Here is a 12,284-nt window from a genome sequence, read left to right on the forward strand (position 1 = left end):
ACGTTTCCTACTAACTTTGTCTGTTTTCTGTTGCATTATTTCTTTTCAAAATGAAAATCTTAAATAGGAATATTTGACTCTTGCATGGTAAATATGTTTCCCATACTGGTAGGTTTATTCTTAATTTTATATATGGTACCAGCCAACTTCTATATCAGTATATGTGTATTTGTATATATATATTTAATCACCTGAAACCATTTCAGTGTATGTATTATGAAATCCCTTTATCATATTGAGATATTTCCCTCTCACATTTTTCACTATTATAAACATTACTGCCATAATTTTACATGTCTTTGTGCACTTGTGTATCATGCAGGATAATGGCTGTAATTTTTTACTTTTAAATCTTTGCTACATCTGAAATTGGGATGTTACATTCCAGTCAGGGAAGAGAAAAACAACGTAAATAAGTAAATTATATAATATGGAAGGTGGGAAGTGCAATGGGAAAAACACAAACAGGGTGTAGAGGCAGAAAAATCTTCCCTTCTTCCCTCCTAGTTTCTTTGGCTGGTTTAATAATAAAATGGATATAAGACAGATTAACAGGAGAAAAACAAATTTAATTTTGTATGCATGGGAGCCCCATAAAAAGATGACTTGTGAAGAAGTGATCAAGCAGAAAGCTACCCTTTTGTAAGAAACATTTACATTTATAAATGAAATCTCTATTTGTAAGGGTATCTCCCTCTCTGTGCCAAAAAGAGGCGGATGACTCTACATCTTGATAAAGTGTTGCCAATGCAGAAGGCAAAGACCTAAATCTGTGTAACAACCATACTCTTGTCAACTGTGCTTTGCCTGTAGCCTCCCATAACCAGCTCTCCCACTCCCAAACATCTTTTGTCCTTAGCTGGATGGTATTTAAGGTGGTGGCTTGGGCCACTTGGGGGAGTTACTCAGTATTCCTGGGTATCTCCCATGTATGCACAAGGTATACATGTTATTAAACTTCTATTTGTCTCCTGTTTACTATCTTTTATTACAGACGGGTGTCAACCAAGAACCTAAAAGGATAGAGGAATATTATTTTTCCTCCCCTACACAAGGTTTGTTTATACAGCCTTCTTGGCCCTAAATTCCCTGTCTGGTGATAAGGATGTCTTCTACCCTCCTGGTGTTACCAGACCAAACCTGGGTCCACTCACCCACCATGCTGCAAAGCCAGTCTACTGACACCAGGCTGTGGTGAAGAAAGTACAGCATTTATTTCAGGGCCCAAGTAAGAGGAATGGGCAGCTCATGCTCAAAAGACCCAAAACTCCCAGATGGTTTTCAGGGAAAGGCTTTTAAAGGCAACAATTGGGGTGAGGGTTGCAGGGTACATGACTTTCTTCTGATTGTTTGGTGGTGAGATAACCAGGTGGGGCTCCAGGAAACTTAATCATCAACCTTCTGGTTCCAACCAGTCTGTGCTTGTGGTCAGCTTGTAGTCAGCTTGTAGTCAACATCCTCCACCTGAGTGGGGTCTTAGTTCCTGCTGAACAACTCAAAGATATGCAGCAGATTGCTATGTATAGCACTTGAGGAGGAAGCAGGACTCTTTATCTCTGCAGTATTGTTTCTTGACTGCTTTTCCTTTGTGTCTGCATTCCCTCACTCCTCTAATTAGTAACTGCTTGTGCCTGCTCTTTGGAACTCAGAGAAGGCCTAGGAGATTAAAGCCCTTTTCTACAAACAAACAAGAAACAGAGACATAGAGGGGCTTTTGTACCCAGGAGAGCCCTGCCGGGTCCTGCTCAGTTTCACTGGGGAGGGTGCCTTTCACGTGGCAGATTTATCTCTTGCTTTCTCAGGGAAAAAGGAGGGTAAGAGTTTACTTCTGTTTTTTTGTTTCTTAAGTGACTTTTATGAGTGGTAGGGTTTTGTTGTTGTTGTTGTTTGGGATTTTTTGTTTTTGTTTTGCTTTGGCCATGCTGCAGGGTATGTGGGATCTTAGTTCCCCGACCAGGGTTCGAACCCGTGCCCCCTGCAGTGGAAGCGCAGTCTTAACCACTAGACTGTCAGGGAAGTTCCAAGAGTTTACTTCTTGTAGTGGATGTTTCTCAAGTAACTGTAGTTCAAAATAACCAATATGCCAAAGTGACATATTATGAGATGACATATTCTGAACCCCTAAGGTAAGGGAGATAGAAGGGACTGAGTGGGGAGGAGGCCTCACTGAGAAAGAGACATGAATAAAGACTTGAAGGAGGTAAAGTTACCTAGGAATTGATCATTCCAGGCTGAGGGAACAGGGGTGCAAGGTCCTGAGGTGGGGACGTGTCTCAGAGTCCAGAAACAACAATGTGACTGAAACAGAGAAAGTGAAGGAGCAGAAAGAGGTGAGGTGGGTGGGAGCTGATCTTCTAGAGCCCTGGAGGTCACTGCCAGGGACTTGGGATTTTACTGATTAGGGAAACCTCAGAGTAACACGCTATGTCAAATGTGTTTCAGAAAGATGTCTTTGGCAGCTACACTAAACACTGATGCTTGTGGTGGTGGGGGGTAGGGGCGGGGGGAGAGTGGTGGTTAGAATCTGAAAGACCACTTAAGAGACTACTGCAACAATCCATGTGAAGGTGATGGAGTCTGACTCTATTGTAAAGGAAAAGCCAGCAACCCCCGTGGAGATAGAGAAGGCTGTGGAGGAGGGCTCACCTTTGCAAAATGCCTTTCAGTCGTTGCAGCGGAGATCTAGAAGAGAAGCAGCGTATACACGTCTGGAGGTCAGGGAGGACACACCTGGAAGTGGCCAGCTTGTACACTGCGCTATAGCCATGAGGTCAGCAAGAGCGAGTGCCTATGGAGAGAGAAGAGGCCCAGGAGACACTAACACCAAGAAAAGGAGCCTGCAAAGGAGACAGGACAGGAGGCCAGTGTGGCTGGAAGAAAGCCAGGAGGCTGCAGTGTCCTGGAAGCCGGAGTAAAGAAAATCAATCAAGGAGGGAGTGGGCAACTGAGAGGAAAGGTGCAGGCAGGCTGAGGAGGGCACTCAGCCCTGGTAAGAGGTATCCTACCCTTGGCCGGGATAAGAAGTTCCAGTGGAACAGCAGGATGAAAAGCTGGGCCAGACAAGAGAGGCTGCGAGGGGAAGAATTAGAGACAGGCTTACGTGGTTTACAAATAAACAACCTTCCTTAGGAAACCTAGGAAACGTTTTGAAATTTTTGTGATTTGTGATTGGCATATATTCAAGGTTTGTTTCCTGAAGAATTCAAGAGGCTAACAAATGGGAGTTTTGTATTCAAGGCTCACAAGAGCATCTCTGATCAGTTTGCGAGATTACCAAATAACAGTGTCTTCTGTAAAAAGGATGGGGAGAGAACGTAAAGTTCATTTTGTTTGCCATTCTGTTTTCTGAATGGTTGCAGAACATGGAAGCTAAATTCTTTCCACAAGTCATATTAACATCAGAATCTCCATGAGGCCTAACTTACAGAAGGAGAATTGCATTCTTCAATCCCGATACTGGCTTGTCTGTCTGCTGTGTTCACTTCCTCCCCCCGTCATGCCCCAACCCCGCCACGAGAATGTAGGTTCCATGAGAACAGAAACCACCTCTGTCTGACTGACCCCTGTTCTCTGGTGCACACCGGCTCTCAACTAAACGTTAAGTATTAAATGAAATGAAATGCCTGTGTATGGAGACATTTTTAGTTGTCACAACTGGAGGTTGCTACAGGCATCCCAGCAGTCAGAAATACTGCTAAATATCCTACAACACACAGGACAGTCACCATAACAAAGATTATACCACCCAAAATGTCCATAGTGCCAAGGTTAGAGAACCCTGCCTTAGAGAAAGAAGAAAAACGGCCTCCAGCAGAAGCCTGGGGGTGCAGGGTGTGTGTGTGTGTGTGTGTGTGTGTGTGTGTGTGTGTGTGTGTGTGTGTGTGTGTGTGTGTCTGTCTGTCTGTCTGTCTTTGGCTGCACTGTGAAGCTTGTGGGATCTTAGTTCCCTGACCAGGAATCGAACCTGGGCCCTCAGCAGGGAAAGCACGGAGTCCTAACCACTGGACAGTCAAGGAAGTCCCAAGCATAGGTATATTAAAATTCCCTCAAACACTGCTGGCTCTCACCCGATGTGGCTTTAGGAATTCATTTGTGTGAACTTTCCACTGGTGCTACAGGGAAAGAATCCAGGCTGTAGTGTTTGAAGAGTACGTGGCAAAAGAACCCAAAACAAACTAGCAAATATTTCCAACAAATATAAACTGAAGACTATCCTTATATATAAAAGAAGATGTTTGTTAGAAAAAGAATATCCCAGGAGAATAATAAGCAAAAGACTTACACATGTACATCACAAAAGATTTGTAAAAGGCCAAAGAATACGGAGGAAAAAAGCTCTAATTCATTAGTATTCAAAGAAATTCAGTAAGTCATGATGCTATTGTCATTTGAAATAAAATCCCCAAATTAACAATATAGAAATACAATACAGACATATACATATATACCCATGATAAAATGTTACTTTACCTGCCCTAGTTCAGCTCCACATACTCTGCCACCCACTTTCCTACACCACACTGGCAGTCTGATCCTTCTGAAACTAAAACCGACTGCCACTTCCTTGCCTAGAACACTTCAGTGGGCCCCATTCCACTGGAGGCCCCTTGGCCTAGAGAGCGTTAGGGTCCCCAGAATCTGCCACTGGTCGTTCCTCCTCCCATGTCCAGCACCACCCTTTGGGCTCAAGCTATACACAGTGCAGATGATCATCTGTAGCTGTTCGACCTTCTTGTTTACTCATAAATTTCCCTGGAATACCTAAAGCCTTTCCCCCCAGGAAACTCTCTGAGCCGGAGCCCCTATGGCACTCTGGGCTTAGTGTCATCATTTCACTTAGCACAGAGCCCGGAAATCCCAGTCCTCTCCTTAGAATGTAAGCTACAAGCTAGGACTGTCTTATTAATTTTTGTATCCACGGTGCTAGCACAGTATCTACTTGGTGCGCAGAATGATTAACATTTAAATTGTTTTGTTCATTCCTTTCTTTCATTTTCTTTTATTGTTTGAAATGTTCAGTACTGAGTTTAGAAAAGAGTGTTGGTGATTATACAGACAGCCCATCGGAACTTGAGTATTCTAACTTTTTAACTAGACCTTTCTCTGTAAACCAATGTTCATCACATAAACCTTAGAAACTGACTGTAGATCCAAACTGAATTTAAAAGTAAATGAGAATTAACCATCTACCACATGTATTTTCCCTAAGGAAAACAGCTAAAGGCAAAAGCTCTTCCAGAACATAGAGACAGGTTTCCACAGAAGGCAATGGCTTTGAGACATATTAAAAAGGAAGGAAAAAAGAAAAAAAGAGAGGAAGGAAAAGTCAGGAAACTTGGATACAATCTTAACTTTAAAAATACAATTTTGGCTTTAGTTTGTGAATGTTTTCAATTTGGGACTCAATGGTTTTGACTACAGGTGACACACAATCACCTTGACCTCAGCAGAAAACCTTGAGAATGCTCTGCAATGGCTGTATCTAAAGGAAACAGATGTTTGCCCTTCAGATGTATGGTATGACTCAATGAACACATCCCTTGCCAAATAGTTATGTATAGCTCAAGGATTTTTAAATCAAATATTGATTATTCAGCTAAATAAAAAAGAAATTCAGCAGCATACATAATCACACATATCCCCTTCCCTCATGTTAAGCTTTCACACAGAAGGCTTTCTGAGGCAGCATGTAAAGGTGCCAAAAGCAAACTGATACATGAAAAGGCCATGCTAGGAAAACTGGAGAAACAATGCCATTTATTCATAAATATGCTTCATTTTATCCAGAGAATTAGATATGTTTAATATCTATATATGTTGATATGACATTTTTTTATCATAATTTTTAAGTATAATCCAAGACTAAAAAACATATTCTTTTTTTCTTTCAAACTTAAAGCTACAGAAGACCCCTTTCCTGTCACTGAACTTATTAATCCAAAGACAGTCAATACTGAAATACATGGCTACCTCTCAAAGAAGGGCCAAAATAAAGAGAAAGCCCGAAGTCTTCTCTAATTATTTCAGCTGCTGCCAATGGCAGGCGCTCCTGCTTTCACAGGCAGCACTGGTCGGTCTAATGCTGGTCCAAGTAATCTTCAAATCTTATTTCTGGAGAATGGAAACCTGTAGGGGCTGCAAAGTAAATCATCCAGTGAGACCTTGGTCCTACAGTAACGAAATTCTTATAAAAGCCATAAGGGCCAAGGCTATCCAATACCACACAAGCATATAAAATACATAAGGCTCCATGGGAAAAAACACTAACCATGAGAAATGATGACTTCTCTCACCAGTATAAAAGTGGGAAAAACTCAAGCCCAGTTGTAAATAGGTTGTCATTTTAGACTTCCTCTATAAAAAGCCAAATTATTACCAGGTCCCAATAAGTATGGAAGAAGTGGTGGTCAAGGAGATGTTTAATCTATACCTTTGATCCTAGGATAAACCAGGCAGTTAAATAATTTCAAAATGTGCAAAACAGACATTCCCCTTGAGTTCGCGAGGCGCTACAAAGTGTCTTTCAAATGATCCGCGAGTCCAACTTATTAAACAGCCACACAGGTGAGAACCAAATTCAGGTTTCCAACAGAAATTGTAGAATGTTACTTGGCAAAGCTACATTTCCCTAAGACAGCTTGTCAGGTAGCCGGTCAGTCTAAATCACTCTGGCTCCTCTGGAATTGCTGTCAAATCCCACTTGGCTGAGAGCTGAGGTCAGAGGACGTGAAGGCCAGCAGACGCTGGCTGAGCAGGGCATTGTGCCGCTTCAGGTACACTATGATGTCTCCTTGCTTCTCCACAATCTCTTCCAGGCTTGAGAGAGTCCTGCACAGAACCAAGGTATTCATGAGTTACACATGTTCACCAAAAGTCTCTTTGCAAATGGATCTCTACTAGTTTCCAGTACAGCACATTATATCCGTTATTTTTTCTTAGATTTTATAAGCCAAGGCAATATCCCAAAATGAGATTCTTTCTTTAGACTTGGTTTCACCACAGCTGAGAGGAAGTAAACAAATCAAACATAGTTGTAAACATATTTTAACATATGCAGAGTCCTTAAACTCCAAGCATCAGAATGGTCTCTAGATTTCCAGATGGAATAAACTTTTAAATCTCTTTCACTAATCTTTTACTCCACACTTACCTGAATCCAGTCTCCGAGGTAATATTGCTGGGGTAAGCATAGATTTTTTCTTCTTCAAGTACATCAGGCTGTGGCTTGGCTTTATTAAATTTTCGAATTTTCACTAAAATAATAAAGTCATTATTGTCAGGTTATCCAATCACGAAAAATTTTCTAATTCCATTTATTCAAATTTCATTAGTAATTGGCTATTCTTTTCAAGTAATATGCAAAAAAAAAAAAAAACGGTTCATGAAGTGAATAAACAAATAGGGAAAATGTGCTAAAAGGGAATGGAAATGATGATGCAGAAGCAGGAGAAGAGTCAGGAAAGAGCCATCAGTGCTCATTGCCCGGAAGTGAAGACACGTGGAAGAGCCAGGGAATTCGGCGACCTGGAGGCCACTGACGAACCTGAAGCCTTAACCCCAACATGAGTGTCCCTGGAGACGTGACCTCTGGTGAGGTAATCAAAGTAAGAACAAAGTAATGGGGGCGGTGCTGATCTGAGAGATGAAGGGACACCAGGAATGCACCTGCACAGAGCAAAGGCCACGTGAGGACACAGCGAGAGGCGGCCACCTACACACCAAGGAAGAAGCCTCTGGAGAAGCCAGGTCTGCGACACCCTGATCTCAGAGGTCCAGCCTCCACAACTGAGAGAAAATAAGTTTGTGTGTCTTAGTCACCCAGGCTGGGTATGTGCTCTGGCAGCCCCAGCAGCCTAATGCACGTGGATAGAAGTCTGCTGCAGAGAGTTGAATAATCAGACACAACAAGGCGGTTGTTCCCAACCTCGCAGATGTGGCTACAGACTGAGCTGAACAATCTGCATGTCTGAGTAAGAGCCACTGTCCGGGGGCCCTGACCCACCTGCGTAATAACCCTGGGACATGGCTGGAATGAGCACTCCCACCACAGATGGTGACAAGGGGCCAAGAGAAAGGGCTGAACCAGGCCTCAGTGATGGCAGTGACTGTCCAATGAGACTGGCCTTGAGAATTGTTCGTGCAGCTCCAAATGGGTCAAGTATTCAACACATGGGAAGGGGGAGGGGAGGTGGGTTAGGTCCCAGCACAATTTTTAAAGACTCCACATATGATTCTTTCCTTTCTTGTGACAATCCTTGAGATATAATTCACATACAATGCAATTCCTTCAAAGTGTACAATTCAATGGTTTGGTACATTCAAACAGTTGTGCAACCGTCTCCACAATCAATTTTAAAACATCTTGTCACCCCAAAAAGAAGCCTGGGATCCATGAGCAGTCTCTCTCTAGGTACCCCCACCTCCAGGACTAGGCAACCACTAATGTGTTCTCCTTCTCTATAGATGTGCCTGCTCTGGGCATTCCAAGTACACAGAATCATACAACATTTACGTCTGGCTTTTTTTTCTCTCAGCATAATGCTTTCAAGGTTCATCCATACTGTAAGTGTCAGTGCTTCATTCCACTATTCCTTCCTTTTTGTGGCTGAATACTATCCTCTGTATGGGTAGAACACCTTCTGTTGGTCTAGTCCTCACTTTATCCTAACACCATTTAGGTTGTTTCCACTTCTGCCTGCTATAAATAATGCCATTTGTAAAAGTACACATGGACCCAGAAGTGCATGTGCTGAGTCATATGTTCAACCTGTCATGGAACTCCCAGGACCCACAGATGATTCTGATGTGACTCTCAGATGAGAATGAGGCTGGAGAAGATTAAACAAAGAGGTTAAAGAGAAATGTGAGAAGGTTAGGAGACATGCAGAGGGTTCAATCAGAAAGGACCAGAAGGAAGCGGGCAGTGAGATGCCGAAAGAACCGGGCAGTGAGATGCCCGGCAGTGAGGGAATGTAACAAGAAGCCCTTGATTTTTAGGTGGTGGCCAAGAGAGTTAGAAAAGAGAAGCCCCTCACACAAAAACAGACACACACAGATCAACACACAGAAACAGAACAGAGGACACAGAAATAAACCCACACACTTATGGTCAATTAATCCATGACAAGGGAAGCAAGAATATACAATGGAGAAAAGAATCTCTTCAATAAGCATTGCTGGGAAAACTGGACAGCTACATGTAAAAACTGAAATTAGAACATTCTCCAACATCATACACAAAAATAAACTCAAAATGGATTAAACACCTAAATGTAAGGCTGGAGACTATAAAACTGCTAGAGGAAAACATAGGCAGAACACTCTGACACAAATTGCAACAATGTTTTTTTGGATCCATATCCTACAGTAATGGAAATATAAGCAAAAATAAACAAATGGGACCTAATGAAACTTAAAAGCTTTTGCACAGCAAAGGAAACCATAAACAACACAAAAACAAAACCTACAGAATGGGAGAAAATATTTCCAAACCACAAGACCAACAAGGGATTAATTTCCAAAATATACAAAAAGCTCATATAGCTCAATATCAAAAAAACAAACAAACAACACAATCAAAAATTCGGCAAAACTCCTACACAGACATTTCTCCAAGAAGACATCAAGGTGATCAACAGACACATGAAAAGATGCGCAACACGGCTCATCAGAGAAATGCAAATCAAAACTACAATGAGGTATCACCTCACACCAGTCAGAATGGCCATCATCAAAAGTCTACAAAAAAGGGCTTCCCTGGTGGTGCAGTGGTTGAGAGTTCACCTGCCGATGCAGGGGACATGGGTTTGTGACCCGGTCTGGGAAGATCCCACATGCCGCAGAGCGGCTAGGCCCATGAGCCATGGCCACTGAGCCTGCACGTCTGGAGCCTGTGCTCTGCGACGGGAGAGGCCACAACAGTGAGAGGCCTGCGTACTGCAAAAAAAAAAAAAAAAGGTCTACAAAAAAAAAAGTCTACAAATAAAATAAAATAAAAAGTCTACAAATAATAAATGCTGGAGGGGGTGGGGAGAAAAGGGAACCCTCCTGCACTGTTGATGGGAATGTAAATTGGTACAGCCACTATGGAGAACAGTATGGAGGTTTGTTAAAAAACTAAAAGCAGATTTACCATATGATCCAGCAATCCCAGTCCTGGGCATATATCCAGAGGAAAAACATGGTTCAAAAGGTTACATGCAGGGGACTTCCCTGGTGGCACAGTGGTTAAGTATCTGCCTGCCCGCGAGCCGCGGCTAAAAGCGTGGACCCCAAGGATGGGCGCGAGCCGCAGCTAAAAGCGCGGATCCCAGAGACGGGCGGGAGACGCTAAGGCTGCTGCTGCCAGCACCAAGGGGCCTGTGTGCGAGCACAGGTCACTATCCACACCCCTCTTCCAGGGAGCCTGTGCAGCCCACCACTGCCAGGGTCCCGGGAACCAGGGACAACTTCCCCGGGAGAACGCACGGCGCGCCTCAGGCTGGTGCAACGTCACGCCGGCCTGCCGCAGGCCCGCCCCGCACGCACTGCCCCTCCCTTCCCCCCGGCCTGAGTGTGCCAGAGCCCCCGAATCAGCGGCTCCTTTAACCCCGTCCTGTCTGAGCAAAAAACAGACGCCCTCCAGCGACCTACACGCAGAGGCAGGGCCAAATCCAAAGCTGAGCCCCTGTAAGCTGTGAGAACAAAAAAGAGAAAGGGAAATCTCTCCCAGCAGCCTCAGAAGCAGCGGATTAAAGCTCCACAATCAACTTGATGTACCCTGCGTCTGTGGAATACATGAATAGACAACGAATCATCCCAAATTGAGGAGGTGGACTTTGAGAGCAAGATCTATGATTTTTTCCCCTTTTCCTCTTTTTGTGAATGTGTATGTGTATGCTTCTGTGTGAGATCTTGTCTGTACAGCTTTGCTTCCACCATTTGTCCTAAGGTTTTATCCATCCTTTTTTTCTAAATAATTATTTTTTAATTCAATAACTTTATTATATTTTACTTTATTTTATTTTACTGTATCTTCTTTCTTTTTTCCTTCCTTCCCTCCTCCCTCCCTCCCTCCTTTCTTTCCTTCTTGCCTTCTTCTTTCTTTCTTTCTTCCTTCCTTCCTTCTCTCCTTTCTTTCTTTCTTTCTTCCTACTTCTACTAATTCTCTCTACTTTTTCTCCCTTTTATTCAGAGCCGTGTGGATGAAAGGAGTCAGGGCTCTGCCTCTGAGGTGGGAGAGCCAACTTCAGGACACTGGTCAACAACAGACCTCCCAGCTCCACATAATATCAAATGGCGAAAATCTCCCAGAGACCTCCATCTTAACACCAGCACCCAGCTTCACTCAACGACCAGCAAGCTACAGTGCTGGACAACCTATGCCAAACAACTAGCAAAACAGGAACACAACCCCACCCATTAGCAGAGAGGCTGCCTAAAATCATAATAAGGCCACAGACACCCCAAAACACACCACCAGACGTGGACCTGCCCACTAGAGAGACAAGATCCAGCCTCATCCACCACAACACAGGCACTAGTCCCCTCCACCAGGAAGCCTACACAACCCACTGAACCAACCTTAGCCACTGGAGACAGACATCAAAAACAACGGGAACTACGAACCTGCAGCCTGCAAAAAGGAGACCCCAAACACAGTAAGATAAGCAAAATGAGAAGACAGGAAAACACACAGCACATGGAGGAGCAAGATAAAAATGCACCAGACCTAACAAATGAAGAGGAAATAGGCAGTCTACCTGAAAAAGAATTCAGAATAATGATAGTAAAGATGATCAAAAATCTTGGAAATAGAATGGACAAAATGCAAGAAACATTTAACAAGGACCTAGAAGAAATAAAGATGAAACAAGCAACGATGAACAACACAATAAATGAAATTAAAAATACTCTAGATGGGATCAATAGCAGAATAACTGAGGCAGAAGAACGGATAAGTGACCTGGAAGATAAAATAGTGGAAATAACTACTGCAGAGCAGAATAAAGAAAAAAGAATGAAAAGAACTGAGGACAGTCTCAGAGACCTCTGGGACAACATTAAACCCACCAACATTCGAATTATAGGGGTTCCAGAAGAAGAAGAGAAAAAGAAAGGGACAGAGAAAATATTTGCAGAGATTATAGTTGAAAACTTCCCTAATATGGGAAAGGAAATAGTTAATCAAGTCCAGGAAGCACAGAGAGTCCCATACAGGATAAATCCAAGGAGAAATACGCCAAGACACATATTAATCAAACTGTCAAAAATTAAATACAAAGAAAGCATATTAAAAGCAGCAA

General features: G+C 43.0%; 1 protein-coding gene across 8 annotated transcripts in view; it reads right to left on the bottom strand.

Moving 5' to 3' along the window:
- Positions 1–5,740: 5,740 nt before the first annotated feature.
- Positions 5,741–12,284, bottom strand: part of TMEM192 (transmembrane protein 192) — a 29,484-nt gene continuing 22,940 nt past the window's right edge. For 7 of the 8 annotated variants that reach the window (XM_019926705.3, XM_019926706.2, XM_073805447.1 and 4 more), the window contains 2 exons: positions 7,151–7,253; positions 5,741–6,828 (listed from right to left, as the gene is read on the bottom strand). In XM_019926705.3, coding sequence (XP_019782264.1) covers positions 6,690–6,828; positions 7,151–7,253 — 242 coding nt within the window. In that variant the 3' untranslated portion in view covers positions 5,741–6,689. The remainder of the gene's footprint in view (positions 6,829–7,150; positions 7,254–12,284) is intronic. The other variant, XR_012332111.1, reaches the window with a different exon arrangement.

This window comes from Tursiops truncatus, chromosome 5, assembly GCF_011762595.2.
Source record: "Tursiops truncatus isolate mTurTru1 chromosome 5, mTurTru1.mat.Y, whole genome shotgun sequence".
NCBI lineage: Eukaryota > Metazoa > Chordata > Mammalia > Artiodactyla > Delphinidae > Tursiops > Tursiops truncatus.